This window comes from Argiope bruennichi, chromosome 10 (genome assembly GCF_947563725.1).
Source record: "Argiope bruennichi chromosome 10, qqArgBrue1.1, whole genome shotgun sequence".
Taxonomy (NCBI): domain Eukaryota; kingdom Metazoa; phylum Arthropoda; class Arachnida; order Araneae; family Araneidae; genus Argiope; species Argiope bruennichi.
The window spans coordinates 117,527,215-117,544,002 of NC_079160.1; the positions used below are offsets into that span (position 1 = coordinate 117,527,215).

At 31.3% G+C, this 16,788-nt stretch overlaps 1 protein-coding gene across 2 annotated transcripts; it reads left to right on the forward strand.

Moving 5' to 3' along the window:
• The first annotated feature begins 1,137 nt into the window (after positions 1-1,137).
• LOC129989031 (U24-ctenitoxin-Pn1a-like) lies at positions 1,138-10,547 on the forward strand. Of its 2 annotated transcripts, none has more exons than XM_056097341.1 (5): positions 1,138-1,279; positions 3,427-3,598; positions 5,919-5,973; positions 7,843-8,079; positions 10,315-10,547. In XM_056097341.1, exons 2-5 carry the CDS (start codon positions 3,476-3,478, stop codon positions 10,488-10,490), a joined length of 591 nt encoding a protein of 196 aa, XP_055953316.1. In that variant the 5' UTR covers positions 1,138-1,279; positions 3,427-3,475; the 3' UTR covers positions 10,491-10,547. The 2 variants fall into 2 exon arrangements, with proteins under 2 accessions (XP_055953316.1, XP_055953317.1); XM_056097342.1 differs by having other exon boundaries at positions 1,183-1,279; positions 3,532-3,598.
• The last annotated feature ends 6,241 nt before the right edge of the window (positions 10,548-16,788 follow it).

Consider the following 16,788-nt stretch of genomic DNA (forward strand, 5'->3'; position numbering starts at 1 on the left):
GTACAGCTCACGCTCATGTATCTTTATGTGTTCTGTGTTTGTAATGTTTTGTTCTTTGTCCTTTAATCTTAATGAATATATTTCTCATATTAATGCTGGTCGTTGCCTGTTCCCACATAAATGAATTATTTTTTACTAAATATATTACTAACATTAATATATAAAAGCTATTAAAACAAAACATCTTTCAGTTCTCCCAAAGAAGTCATTTTTTCATATTTTAATTGTTTCATGTAGACAGCAAGTACCTGCAACAGAGATATTAATTTACACATACATAAAGATTAGACCTCGTTACATAAATAAAAAAAGATATACTGTTTTTGTTCAAATCAAAATGGAATTGCTGAAAATGACTCAAACTGATCCGATCAACCGCTTGCTCAACAGTTTATTTGTCCATAGGTTATTCCAACAACAAGAAAAATGAGATTTGTATATAAAGAAAAAGCTGTTTGTATTTGTATGAAAATGCTAACCGCTATGGTGAAATACATGTTGATTATTTTCTTTAAAGTGAGGAAAAATAGAATGAAATGCCCTGTATACTTATCTTAATTCCATCGAATACAAATTGGACTCGCATGAAAGAAGCAAAGCAAAGCAGAATCTACCAAATTTTATCTATACAGCTCGTTACGTTTTGTAGTAATGGATCTTACTTGTGCTCGAAAAGCTTGTCAGACAGATTTCCTCAGAATAGATTTTGTTCAAAATTCAATAGAAGTCAACACGTTTGCTTTTATGACCTTATGCCATATTTCACTCATCTAGTCCAAAACTTTTTTGAATTATCGTGATCCCAGACAAATAGACAATGCAAAAAAGTGAATTTTTCGAATTCAGGATTATCTGAAACGTAAAGAAATGCCAAAATATCAAGTTTGAATTTTTTGACTATTACAATACTTTCTCTATACTTCGTATAAGAGAAAGTAAAAATAAACCTAATAGCCATTCTTGGTAGATATAAACTTGATTCAACTTAACTTCCAAGACAGATGACGAACATCTGTTCGGATGTCTTTCAATCATTTGTAGGAAAAAAATCAGATACAAGAATTCTAGAAGCCATTTTTGTTACACTTTAAGAGACATGCCTGTACTTTTGAGTGACAAGATTCAAGTATGGAAATGCGAACTTTTGAACAGATGCGCTCCTGACAAATCTTCTGTTTTTATTTATTCAGACGTAGCAAGTGTTTCGGAGCTCTGAACAATTATATGCAAATACTTAAATATATTCAGTTAGCAAAAACTCTCTGCAAAGTGCATGAAAGTAAGAAAATAATCTTCAATTACATTTTTATTAATATTCCTTATCAATATTAAAATATTAAAATATGTATTATATAAAAACTTAATACATTGAATATTTTAGAATCAGTATATATTCTATTATTTTAGCAGTTAATTTTTTTTTTATCTCTACGAGTAAAAAAGATGAATGTATGTATCTGAGTTGGCTTTGAAAACTAAACCGTTTCATCTAGAGTTTCCAAACTTAAAACTTAAATACTTAGGATGATGGGAATGTGTACCTTGGAAAGATTGTGTTTAAACTTTTGAGTAGGATTTAATTGATTAAAAATTGTCATTTATCATCATAGCCTTTGAAAGTATTGAGAATAAGAAATGAATTTTTATATCATCTTAGAATTCAAAAATATTATCTCTTCGACGACACAAATGACTTGACCTATCTTTTTTTTTTAATTAATTGAAAATGCTTTATGTATATTTTATTTCATTATTGCTATTAATATTTCGTCTTGATCTTTTCTCCATTATTTATAATTGAAGCAGAAACAATCGGCTTATTTTTACATTTTTTGTAGATTTCTGTGCAGGGTACACTTTTAATAATTTTTTTTTGAAATTTTGTAACATTTTAAGTGTCATTTAAGTGTTAATTTCACAATAAATAAGTCGAAATTTTTTAAATGTATTGATTTTCAAACAAAGCTCTTTTTTCATATGATATATAAACATATAGACAGAACATTCAAGAAATTCGTTGCATAATGAACAGAACGATGGAAGATTTCTAACATGATTTGTGTTATACGTCTAAGGTTTTAGGTTTAGAAATGCCTTGCAGAGAAAGCATTAAGATCAAGTTACGCAGGATACCTATTTGAAAGTTTTGATGTCAATGAACCAATCGGTCAATAAAGGTGTCTAGTTATAAATATTTATAACTAGAATTATGTTCAGTAGTTTTATTTAGTTTAGTAGTCATTCTTGTGTGCAGTAGTTTTATTTAGTTTAGTAGTTATTCTTGTGTGCAGTAGTTTTATTTAGTTTAGTAGTTATTCTTGTGTGCAGTAGTTTTATTTAGTTTAGTAGTTATTCTTGTGTGCAGTAGTTTTATTTAGTTTAGTAGTTATTCTTGTGTGCAGTAGTTTTATTTAGTTTAGTAGTTATTCTTGTGTGCAGTAGTTTTATTTAGTTTAGTAGTTATTCTTGTGTGCAGTAGTTTTATTTAGTTTAGTAGTTATTCTTGTGTGCAGTAGTTTTATTTAGTTTAGTAGTTATTCAGTATTAACACGAATATTTGCAAGAAGGAATCAATTAACTTAAAGCTTTACAAAAAAGAAGCCAAACTTCGCAGTTTTAAATTAGAATTAATTTAATCATTAAAGCACATTATTTGTCATAATGCTTGATCACAATTAATTTTGATTCTTTTTAAACATTTTGAAAATTCTTTTGAAGCAGCTCAATTATTGACTAATTATTCAAGATTTGCTCTCTTCGGATAATAAATTGTCAGCTAGGTAGTTGTTCAATAAGTTGTTTAATAATAGTTAACAGTAATTTTAAATATATTGATATGTTTTCAAATATATAATGAAATTGCCTTTAAAGTCAGATTTTAGAAGTAAACTAAGATTTAGAACAAACTAAAAAGATTTTGCATTATCTGTTTATTTAAAATAATTGACTTTATCCCATTAGGTAAGTTTTGCCCATTTTCATTTCATATAAAAGCCCATGACCTCTAAATACGTCATCAAAATTTGTCTGCTTGTTCAGACCGATTCGGACACAAGATTCAAGATAGCAAAATACTGTGGATCACTTTCCATACAAATATAATGTTGCTTTTTTTATTTAATTGTTTATAGACAATTACAATTAAACTTGATTAGATTTCCTATAAAATACGATGCCTATAAATAGAATAGAAATGTAATGTTTGGTGATCTGAAGTGTAACAATGTCATTTATTACAAGAATTTTTCACCTTAAATATGCAACTTTTCACTGAAAATTTATCTCTGTTTAAAGGTACTTGAAACAAAATAGTTTGTCACAATAGTATTGGACTTTATGAATACTTTAAGTGTGGCAATGAAAATCAAATGCAAATCTAAACAGTGTTAAGCTTAGTTACAATTTCATAATTTTAATCTTTTTTAGATGTTCCAGATATATTAGGATTAGATACTTTTCAAAGATAGTGTAGATTATGCAACTGGAAAACAAAAAGACAAAAAAGAAAAAAAATTTTAATTTAATTTTCAGGAAGATCCATTCCTGTCTATTGCAACTGCACACGCCTTTCACGATGACGAAGATCCTTACATGTGCGGTAAGTAAATAAGTCTAGCTGCATTTTCATTAAAAGTGAAATATGAAAAAGAAAATCAATGTCTCTTCTAATATAATGGTTAATAATCATAAAATATTTTATTTCATTATATGCAAAACAAAGCGCAGAAATCGCCAATGAATATGAACGTGGAGATTTTGATGAATTTTCCTATTTCAGTCCAAAAAGTAATCTTCGAAATTATGTCTCCCTTTCTTTACTTATATGATCATGATAATCAGAAAAATGATATGTGAAAGATAACTAAACTTTCGTCTGTTTTATTTACATAAGAGTTTTAGAATGGTTTCAGAGTTTGTAAATAACTATTAACTAAAATAATAACTAATTTAGATTTTTTTTATCTGTTAAGGTGCAGATATATTTGCATATATGGGTATCCGTTGATTAAAATTCCTAATATTCTATATAAATTCGCCAAGTAGAAATAATACGTTTTTACTACCTATTTTATTTACTATAACAAGGAAACAAACGCGCTCTCGATTTTTTAAAGTCTTGAGTCAAGTTTTTGTTTAGTCTGTGCTAGTAGACTAAACAAAGACTCAGTATTATGTTAGAACTATAAAAAGAAGAAGAATATTATCTGCAAAATAATATCTCACTTTGTTTCATCGCTGTTATATTGCAAGTCAAAACCCTTAGATAAATGTCAAAAAATCAAGAAAATATCGCAAGCCAAAAAACCGCGAAAATGTCTCAAATATCAGAAAATATCTAAAGTCAAAAGTCACATATAAAATACATGTTTAAATCACACATTAATACATATTTAATAGCTGCAATTACAGCGACATATAAGATTTTGTAATAACATATAATTCGAACACAGCTCGCTTTAGGAGGTCGAGACCTATTTGGAAATATTAGCTAGTCGCCGTAAATATGCACCACAGGATAACTCACTTTTTTTTTCCCACAAACTTTCACATTTGGTGTGAATTAAAAAATGACCTAGGAGGTTAATTTAATTGGTATGTTAATGTATCGGTAATCAATAAGACCATCATGTTCAAATTGTGAAAAAAAATAGTTATGTGTTTTTCAATTTTTCCCAGATTTTTCAAGAACAATTTTTATTTTCTCGTATATGTAGAGCAAATTTTGTAGTCATCCATTTCAAAATCGAAATTTTAACGAATCATCACGTTTCAAACCACCTGAGTTTGAAAAATTCATTCTTGACATTATAGTATATGCCTGTCAATGAATACAATAAATCTAAAATGCTTTGAGCTATACGGCTGAAATTTGGTATATGAAATTACGGTCAAATTTATAGATTTCTATTAAATTTTGAACAAAGAGAAAATCTGTCTATCAGGCTGTTCAAATGCATGTGAACTCTATAACTACAAAATGCAGTTATCGCTTGGTCGATAAAATTTGGTACACCAATGTGACTTTAAAAATTTAGATATTTATGGAATTTCGAATTATATTTGTGGAATGGTTAGCCATCTATCTGTCTGTACTTTCATATGCATGCAAATATGATAATTCATAAACATAATGACGTAGATCAATGAAATTCGGTATTCTATCTTGTGATTTCAACTGTAATTTTAAAAAAATTAAATTTGGTGTCAGTTTGCCAAAAACAGGCTTCCTAAATCCATATTTTCGGAAAGAATATATAAAGATCCTAGATTCACGTCAAAGATCCGTATTTCTTAACGGATCACCAACTCCGTGAAATCCGTTCACCAATTCTGTGTGATGCGTTCACCAATTCCGTGTGATCCGTTCACCAATTCCATGGGTTCCGTTCACCAATTCCACATGAGATATTTCTTCGCCTTACTGAGGCTCAAAATTTTATAAGGAGAAAAGGAGATAAACCACAAAGGGATTGTGATTCTATGATGTCAAAATATTTAATTGGTGTATCCGCCAGTATTTTCCTGTACATGTTTTGGTATTATATCACGATTATATCCAATGCAAAGATTTATGATATCCAAGTCTTTTGATAATTCAACTCACATTCAAAACTTTTATAATGAATCAGCAGATTTTCTTGAATTAAGTTCAGAAGGCTGAAATTAATGAATTTTCAAAGTGTAACATTTTCAAGTTAATAACAAAATATGGTTGCAGTAAGATAAGTTCAGTTTTGACCAGGTTGTTTGTCAAGTCTCTGAATATTAAATGACATTGTAATATATTTATAGAAAACAGATTACCTCGATTTCTTTTCAAAAAGAGAGTGAGAACAATTACAAGCTAACAGCAATAAATAACACTATGAATGGAATGTCAATGAATCTAAAATAATTTTCGTCTATTTTCTTTTCAGGTCCTTTTTTGTGTATCTCCGGTAGTCTTGTGTTTCTATCGCTACCCGGGACGTCGTACGTAATTTTTTCTTTCTGCAGATTGATTTAAAACATTACATTCATATTTTTAGATGAATGAATGACAAGAAAAGAAGTTTCAATGAATTAAAACCTACAATATAACATAAAAAAAGCAAAAATTATTAAAATTCTCTTTACATTTCGAATCTCTTCTCTGACTTTAGTTTTGATTATATCATCTATCTCATTTTCGTCTGGTTTGATACATCAGCAATTGCATTCTGTACATATCGATTTTTATGTCATGTAATTTATGGAACAAAAGCCTGTCTAAAAAAATTATCGTGTTTTTCAAATACTCATCTCACCGATAAAAATTTTGGAAAATTTGATCTCTGACAAAAAAGTAATAAAATTTTACTGAATATCACCAAAATGAGTAAACGAAATATAAGTTAATTTTACTTTTATTACGTCATATATTTAACTATATAAAAAATTGTGTCTTTCTAAGTACGATAAGCGATCCTTACCATAATCTTCCAATAATGAGAGAAAATTATTTTTGATGATTGGATAAATGATAAAATAATTTGTTAAGCAATATTCTTTGAATTTTATTATCTTTCTCTCCTATAAAACATTTCTTCTGTAAGCATCGTGTGTTTCTTTTAAATTCATGCAAAACATGTAGCAATAAATATGGCGTCGATAGACGGAATTTCTTACCGATTTCTGGCATGACATACTCAGTTTAAGTTAAATAACATTGTTTGTGTAAGATACCCGCTTAAGTTCGAATAATTTTTTATATAACAATTGAAGTAATATATTTTTATTTTCAAATGGGATTTAAGCAAAAATTTAATATCTTGTAAATCTATAGCATTTTAATCAGTTTTTTTAATATTTGCCATTATTTAGAATGTTTGCCTAAATATGGACAAAAATGTGTACTGTAAATTAGCTAAACAATATTATAAAACAAAATTAGGCTACCAAATTTCATACTGATATTTCTTTGTATTATTTTAGTAATTGTGTTTGGAGAATGGAACCGTTTGGAAAAAAGAAAAAAAAACATTTTGAGAAACGAGATTATTATTATTAAATTTTAATGAGACAAGAAAAAATATTTTTCTACAGAACTTCCTAAGTTGTTTGGGGCGCGGTGGCCTGATAGTAAGGTCTCGGCTTCTAAAGTTGAGGGTTTCACGTTCGAGACCCGATTCCACCGAAGAACCGTCGTGCAAGCGAGTCTGTTTTTTAATCGTAACTAGTTTTTACTTTTTAGTTTTTAATTCATAAATAATAATTACTAATATTTTTATATTTTGAAAAAAATCCATTTTCTTAAAGGCATTTCGGTTGCTAATATAAAATTGAATTATATCTAATCCATCGATTATTTAGAATGTGTTCCAAAATCCATCCAAGATTTGAATTTTGCGCCATTTGTTTGATAAAATGCTGCAAACGAAAAGAAAGAGAAGTTGACAGTTGAAAGTTCAAGTTTATTAAAAATGAAGTATTGAAAGAACATTGCAATTTCTTTCTTGAGAATTATTTAAAAAATAATGAAGGTTTGGAGACTAGAATTCACAATTTTTGCTTAAAATAGGGTCGGTGCCACATGTCATACAATCCGAAACAATTCAATTACTGGATGAGCCATTTCTTGGCTGTATAATTTTTAATTTTGGTGATCAGAATGGTTGTCCAGATCATGCGATTTAACCCGATTAGACTCTTTTTTTGGGGGGAGGGGGAGACCGTTGAAGGCTAAAGTTTAAGCTAATAAAGCGAAGAAAAAAATGAGAGCAACAACAACAAAACTCAGCCACATTTTTGCAAAAGGCTAATTGATTAAAAAAACAGAACTTTCATTTAAATATAATTGCAAAAACTTTCTTTCTATTCCAGCCGGCTATGACTGTCCAACTGCAAGGGAAAAAATGTTGAAAAATTCCAGCGGTAATTGGATGATTCCAAAGTGCAACAAAGACGGTTCCTTTCAAGAACTGCAATGTTTCGACACAAACGGTCCCGACGACTGCATGTGCGTATACAAAGATGGAACACTTCTTTCTTTGCCTCATCAAGGTTTAAACACCACGACTTGTCTGTGTTATATGATCAAGTACGAACGCCTTCTAAAGAGTAAGTCGAATGTCTTTGTTCTTACGAAGCGGTTTCGAATTTAAATAATACCTATTTGAGCCCTTTTTGTGTTAGTGAATCTCATTTACGAATATGAGCACCTTAATTATCAAGACAAATACATGTATATGTATATCGAATCAAGCCAAATGTATATCGAATCAAGCCAAAACGTTCGAATTAGGTTGAAAGAATAGTTATAATTACAACTAAGAAAAACACAAAAAAGGATATAAATCCGTGATGAATATTATAAACACCTAAAAAATTATTATATCAAAAATGTGTTATAAATATGATTACAATTCGAACTTATTTAGAATATTTCTATCTAATCTTCAGACTTTTCCTATGCTTATTGCTTTCTCGTATACGTAGTATAGAAAAAAGTAAAGTAATCGTCAAAAAATTCGTACTCGAGATTTCGACGAATCTCTATGTTTCAGACCTCCTGAGTTCGAGAAGCACATTTTTGGAAAATGTCCATCTGTTTGTTTGTGACAAAGATAACTCAAAAACTCTGAGTTAGATGGTTGAAATTTAGTATACGCCAAATTTGCACATTTCTGTCAAATTCTGAGTAAAATTCTGTTCAAAGGAAGTTCTTCTTTTGATTGTTTGAAAATAAGGTGATAATGATGTCGTTTCCGCGTTACCACGGAAAGGGGGTGCAGTAGCTTCTGAGGGTAAAGACCCCTGAGCAACCGAGGGCAGAAGTCTGATTTCTAGCTCATATGAAGATGAAACTCTCACATTCGCTTGCACAACCACTTTTTACAGGGGGATGGGGCACATTCACTCATCTCACAGATAGAATACAGATGAAGAACAACCATGCCCGAACCGAGATTCGAATTCGGGACGCCCAGATCACAGGGAAGACGCGCTACTCCTATGCCAGAACGCCGGTTCGTTTGAAAATAAGGTAACATGACAAATACAACATGAAGAGAATTAGTTAGATAAGATTCAAGTACACAGATTTAACATCTATAGTGTAGACATCTGTTAAGTTTTGAGCCAAATACAAAAAGAGGTTGACTATCAGCCGGTATTATAATGATTCAGCTTCTTCCCTGCTTGACCATGGTGACGTTTCTTTTTCCCACGCTCCATAATTAGCATCCAGACAGCAGTATGAGCAATGGAGACGCCCTACCGCAGTGTACGTGCTTCCAGAAGTGCCAGGTGGTCAACCCCTTTAAAGTAAGGACATCTGGGCAATTAGTGTGAGTCCAGATAAGGGACCACACCTGCAGAAAACGGGTATTTGAAACAGATGTAAACCTGCATTCTTTACATTGTGGAGGGTGGCTCTTCAACGGATTCCCACGGTCGACGGTAGACCAATGAAGTTGTTGCTGACCGATTATTGGATAACCGGGAGCTAAATGGTCCGATGTGAATGAGGGTGGGGACAGAATAAAAGTGCGAGGTGGTTGGAAGAGAGGAGAATCGTGCAGAAGGAGACAGAGAGTGGAGTGTCCGATGAGAATTCCACCCGAGAAGATTCGGTGGATCCCTGGAGCTATGCCTGTGTTTGCTAGAACGCTAAGAACCGGTTAGCTGTTTCCTTGGGAGGTTTCTCCGAAAGTATTCGAGAAACTATCTTTGTTGTGTCGAATAGAATACTACTCACTCATTTAACCTAGAACCTAGATTATAAACTGTAAATTTGTGTAAATAAAGCTGTAAATAAAGAATTTGATTATAACGCTACCTTTTATTGGATCGGACTGGATCAAGACTTTACAGTATGCATTTTCAGAAATGTGTAAACTCAATAATTCAAAGAAGTAATAACTAAAATATATCAAACTTGGTAAGGGGTTTTGCAACTATAACTGCAGTTTTGTGTCAAATCTTTGTTTCAATCGGTTGAGAAAAACGTATTTAAAGTACAGATTCGATTTTCGGATACTATTAATGCATGCTAGGGATTAATCGCCAAGGATGCCACAACAGACTCAGTAAAAATGCCAAACTCACGCCCAAAAGTTAATATTTTTGTAATTGTTGTACGACGCCAATGCCATACAAAGTGATCACTGGCATGACAAGTTTATAAGAGAGTTGGCGAGAAAATTTTGGGGAAACAACTCTTGCTGGTTTATTATACAGACTTTTAATAATAAAAAAAAATTCTTTTTAATATATTGATAAAATAATTTTTTAAGAGTCTTTTTCTTTCTTTAATATTTTTTTGGTAATACATTTTATTTTCTTGTATCTCAGAATTCATTACCGAGGAAGATTATAGAGGTCCGATCTGTGACTACAGTGGTTACTTTAATCATAAGCAGTGTAGTGTGGAATCCAGGAAGTGCTGGTGTGTGACTAAGTATGGAATCGAAGTGGTGCCTCCGTCACCTTATCGAACAACATGTGATGATGTTGCCCATCTACTGTAGCCCTATGTTGTAAACTGTTACCATTTACATTCAATAAATACCCTCTTGCCCTCATAATGATGCTTTATTTAGGGTTTTTGTTTCATGGATTCTTTAGAAGTGTTTCCCTGGAAAGTAGAACAAGTAATCATTTCATTAAAATTAGATAAAAACTTATATTACGAGTACGAAAATTTCTGTAAATAAGCTAGGCAATGTCCCAAAAACGTTTGGGCTGCTGTGTTTGTGATAAGGAAAAGAAAATAATTACATTGTTATATATTTCATAGAATGTAAAAGTATCAATTGTCAACTGTTTCTGTTATACTCATCCATAAAAGTACAAAATTTCATATTTGTATTAACAAAATCTGTAATGATATGAAAAAATAAATTTATTTTAGATCTATCATGTATTCATCATACATAATAGTGACGTTTGGATCTCTCGATATGTAATTGAGGAGTAATTCATATACTGCAACAGGTTAATAAAATAGTTGGAATCAGAGAATAATAATGCCTTTGTTAAGGTATATGGCTAAGTTCAGGATGAATTTTTTGAGAAACGTTTGAAAATAGTTATATTTTTGGATATTTGCATGAAAAAGATTGAAAAAATCTGTAAAACCAAAATAAACATGTGAAGTGGCAAAAGTTTTTAAAAATTGAAAAAAGAAAAGATTTTTTTTTTTGGATAAAAACAGATATAAAGCAAAAATTTTCTCTTTTAGATGTCTATCAAATGATTTGATTAAAATATTTTCATATAGCTGAAGAAATATAATTCCTTAACTAAAAAGTAAACTGAATTTCTACCATTTTTTAAATATGGAGTTCGATTGATATATAACACGAAATTTCCAATTTTTCTCACATTGTGAAGAACTGAAATAATTATAAAATCTTTTAAAAGAATAGATTACTTATTCTTTAGTTCAGGAACTGCAGAACATATTGAGAAATTATTACACCAAATTTGAACAAAAAATATGCTTTAAATTTTAATTTATGAGGATTTTTGTAAGAAAATTCTATCAAAGATTAGAATTTGAGGAAAGAGCATCTGAAGATGTAAAATAGGATTACAAAGTGTATGAATACAAGTATAAAAACCAGTGTATAATCTCAGAAAATAGATTTAGAAACAAAATTCTAATAGTTTTGTAAGGAAACCTGTTCACACATTAAGGATATTGAATTTTAAAAAATTCATAATTTTGCAAAAAAAATTGACTTTTTAACATAGTCACATATCTTAACTCTTTTTTAAGTTTAAAAAATGGCAAAATAATGCATTTTTCAAGATATTTACAACAATAATGAAAAATGTGCATAATAAATAAGATGATTCATGCTGTAACTACGCCAATTTCAGCGATCGACTTTACAAAATTGAAAAATAAAGCTCGGTAATTATTATTTTCTCTTTAAATCAATTGTAAAATATTGATTCTGTTTGTATAATGAACGAACTTGCTGGTTGATGAAAGTTACGCTTATTAAACAAATTAGGAAAGAAGCTTAAACTTACATAAATAAACTCTTAATTAAGTATAAGAATAAGAATTACAGTCTCATGAGCATGAAATAAGTGTACATAGCCAGTAATAAAAGAAAGAAACTGGTTGGATGGCATATGATTCTTCTATCATCCCAGAATTCCTTAATGTTTCTAACTAATTCGATGGCAGAGGATTTTTTTTGAAATTTCATGATTTCTCAGTAATTCTAAACTTTGATATTCATTTTATTTATTATTATTCTCTAGTTTCTTTCACTCTTGTATTAATATTACTTTAACTTAATTTTCTAAAATAAAAGTTATTTATAAGCTATCATCTTGTTTATCTTTATTTGAAAAAGTAAAGATAAATGGTGGGAACGGGAAAACTAAGAAAATGATTCTTATTTTTTTTATTTAGGAGGAATTCACGATCTTAAAAAGGAATTCGATTTGTTTCCTGAGTGTTCAGAGATGACGCATCAAATGAAATAAAACATTATTACATCAAATGGGAGGGATACGCAGGTTTGTTATTATATTCCTCAAAATTTGTTCATATTATTTTGTACCGGATGACCAAGATCCTATTAAATGATTGAAAGACTGTGAAGAGTTCCTACTTTTAACCAGCGGAATAAATCTTCCCACTGATTAAAAGTGACTTCAGACCTACCGACATTAAGTTTGACAACAACGATCCTTAATCGCCAGAAATGTCACTTTGGAATAAATAATTTAAAGATCATCTCGCAGATGGAAATGAAATCCACTCCAATCCATATAAAATTATGACCATGACCTCCCAAAAATTTAGCTGATCAAAAATGTTTTCTATGTTTTTATTGCCATTGATTCATAAAAGATTTTGCAGAAATAGCTAAGCCTCTTCACAGGCTATTGAAAAAGCACACGGAATTCGATTGGAAAGAAGATCAACAATTTTCACTTGATAATTTTGCTTATTATTGGCGATTCTGGGCTTGGAGTTTTTTAATCCAGCTGAGAGATTAGAACACATGTAGATACGAATGGATATGGTATCAGAACTGTGTTAGTTCAACTTCAACACGTAATCGGGAGACCTACTGCTTACTCATTGCATTTTCTACCTTTTTCGGAGAAGAATTACTGACAACTCAGAAAAAAAATGTCTAGGTGTTATTTGGGCAATTGGTAAACTTTGCCTGACTCTAAAATGATTTGGGCATCCATTTTCATCTTTCCTTATTATGACTTGCAAATCTGAAAGATTCTGCTGGTGAATTGGAAAGATGGATTTAAATTTACAAGAATAAAACATTAAAACAATGTTCAAAATTGGAAAGCAGCATAAAGAAGCTGGCTGTTTGTCCCGGAAACTACTACTAAAAATGGATGTATGTTGATAGCAGATGAATATCAATAAAAAAGACTAATAATGCCTAAAACATTTTGATACAAAATTGCATTTGTTGTTACAAAACCCTGCACCAAATTCGATAAATTTAAGATATTGCGTTTTTAAATTATTGCGTTAACATATTTCTGAAAATATAAATCGGCAAACAATCCTCCAATCAATCATTTGACTGAAAATTTGACAAATGTTTACACGAATAGATGTTAAATCTGTGTACCGAATTTAATATATCCAACTCTCTTCGTTTTGTAATTATTGTATTGTGGTGAATAGCATATAAGCCAGTAACAGCGCTTCTACCCGAAGAGCTGTTTTGGTAAATTGGTTTAGTTACCGGACTGCTAACCACAAGGTCCCAGGTTCTATCCTAACGCATCGTCTACCGCTTCATTGGTGATCTCGGACGCTGAACTTTCAACCTTCTTACAGCTGTTGTGGCGCCATCTACCCGCAACCAACAAAAGTCGTCAGACTCACGTGACGCAGCAACCAAAAGTCGCCAGACACACTTGGCGCATCAGCACCCCCCCCCCCCAAAAAAAAACGCCCGCCATAACGCTTGGCACTACTCAAATAGGGTGCAGGCCCATTAAGACAACAGCTACTAATAACTTAATAAATCAACACTCAACGCCATATCGTTCGACTCACTGGAGGGAGAGTACTGTGGTGAATAGCATATAAGTCAGTAATAGCGCTTCTACCCGAACAGCTGTTTTGGTATAATCGGTTAGTTACTGGACTGCTAACCAAAAGGTCCCAGGTTCTATCCTAGCACATCTCAATATCGCCTCAGTATTAACTTACATTTGAAAAGCCGGATAGATGAATTTCCTCTAAACAGATTTTACTCAAAATTTGATAGAAATATTCAAATTTGGTGTAAAAACTTTACTAAATTTAAATCTTCTAGCTCAAAGCGTTTTTGAGCTATCTTTGTCACAGACAGACGGACATTTTCCAAAAATGTATTTTTCGAAAGCAGGGAGGTGTGAAACGTGGGGATTTGTCAACGTCTCGACTTCGCATTTTTTGACGATTACAGTACTTTCATTATGTTGCGTTTACGAGAAAGTAAAAGATGCCAATCAAACCGTATAAGTGATTCAAGGCTTAAGTGAGTGCAGTGCGTTAAAGAAAAAAAAATGTCAATTTTTATCACTTTAGATGTTATTCTTATTGTTGTTTCTTTAACATGATAATGTTTTTAGGTTGACCATTTTCTGTAAACTGTGATGCAAAAATAGTTATTACTCCCAAAAGAAAATTTTCTATAAGGTAGAGCATTAATCCATAACAACCAAAAATTTTGAATAGGTAAGTTGTGAATTTTAGAGAAAATTTTTAATTAAAATTTTAATTTATTAAAAATTAGATTAATATTGTATTGTTAGGAATCTTTGATGCGGCTTCCCAGCATAGTTGGTTCCATAGGAGGTCCCAGAGCTTGGCGACAAACTTCGCGACGAATTTGGCGACAAAATAGATTATACCCGAAACATCGAGAATTTTCCCGATCCGTCCAGTAGGAACGGAGATACGCCTCGAACGTTTCTGATTGGTTGAGAGGCTTCTAACCCCGCCTCCTGATGCCTATAAAAGGAAGTAGTCCTGCCGCTGCGGAGTAGTTGTGAACCGGTGGTGAATTGAGTCGTGGACTAGTGGAGTCGAAGAGTAGTCGGAAGCGACGGTGGAGAACTCGTCTTCCAGGGACTAGCGGAGCAGCGACGGAGTAGAGCTGCTGTGTATACTGTTGTATGCTGCTTTGTATACTGTTGCATGCTGCTGTTGTTGCTGCACGTCTCGGCTGAAGATAATCGTCTTCTGTGCTGTATATAGTTGTCGTCTTTGTGCTGCCCTGTGTGTCTTCGTGTAAATAAACGTCGTTGTTTTATTTTCTATTGCCGCCTGGTGATTGAGCGTTCTTCACACCATATAACCCCCACTATCCAAACGAAAACCGGAAATTTCGTAACAGCATGTTTGTCTGAAGAAGATATTACACAAAAATAATATTTTACATTATATTCATTAATTGCAGTTTTGCTTCTTTCTTTAAACTTAATACATTTTAAAGAATTTTTTTGCGACATTGTTTATTTTTTTATTGGATTTACAAATATTTAACAACTTGTTATTTATGCCATTGTTGATGATCACAAAGGTGTGATGATACATGCTTTATATTTTGTTCTTAAATAGGTTATTTTTTAAATTATGCTTTTAATCAATTTTTTTTCATTTTTGTGTAAATTGCTCGAAATAAAATGCATTAAGGCAATGGCTGATGCAGACAAGATAGTAGAGCCAAGCTCAAAACATTATCATCTTGTTGTTAAAACTAACTTTTAATTCGTGCTACATGATTTGCTTTTATAAAAAAAAAATATCTTCTTGTTTTGTATGTTTCAACTGGTCATAGTTTAAAAGCAACGAACAATGAAAAGTCTTGCTATATAAAATTAATTTTGGAAAATTTTCATTGAAGTCTAAGAATTATTCAAAAATTCTGAACATTCATGATATCCAAAATCGTTCAAGACAAAATCAAGAAACTAGAAATTCTGAAATGAAATTTTCGGAGGCATAAGAACTTAATGATAAAGATATCTTTGTAGAATTTTGAATTTTATTTGTAGATGTTTATATATTGTGTAATATAACGGTACTTAAATAATTAATGAAGAAAATTAAAAGATTATATTGTTTTCACAAAATAAATGCCATCTAATTCATAAAACCAAATTAAAATTTTCTGAACCCATTTATAAGATATTGAATGTATTGTATGGCCAGTATGCTTACCCGATTTGTGCATGGAAGTTATAGTCTTCCAGATTGCTTCTTGTCTAAGGTCTATATTCACAAGTCGAAAGCAAAGAGCTTTGATAGTTAGTAGGAAATATCACTGCGAAATTCACTGTATATAAATTCTTGAATTACATGGGAAACCGATATATAACCGTTTTAAATATTCGGGTAGAATATATACTGTAAAAATTTCGAATGAAATCCTTAGAAAAACGATTCGTTTAAATTTTGTTTGCCATACATTCGTGCTTACGACTATTGAGACAATTTTATTTTATCTATTAAACTAAATTAAATAATATGAATTATACTCCTTAGTGGACTGGGTTAACCTGGTTGGTAGGGCGTTGGATTCGCGTCCGTTGGGTTGAGAATTCGAACCCCGCAGATCGAAGACTCTCCGTGTATGTGATAGTTGGTGCACTTATAAATCTGTCGTGGTCCACCATGTCGAGAGTAACACCACTGGGGGTACTGGATCAGGGGTGATCGTTCTCTGATTCAGGTCTAAATTATGATCTGTGGATGAATGAATGAAATGCATGAATAAAGTTCGCCTCGTAAAAAGAGTTGTGACGTGTGTATTGCTAAGATGTACTCTT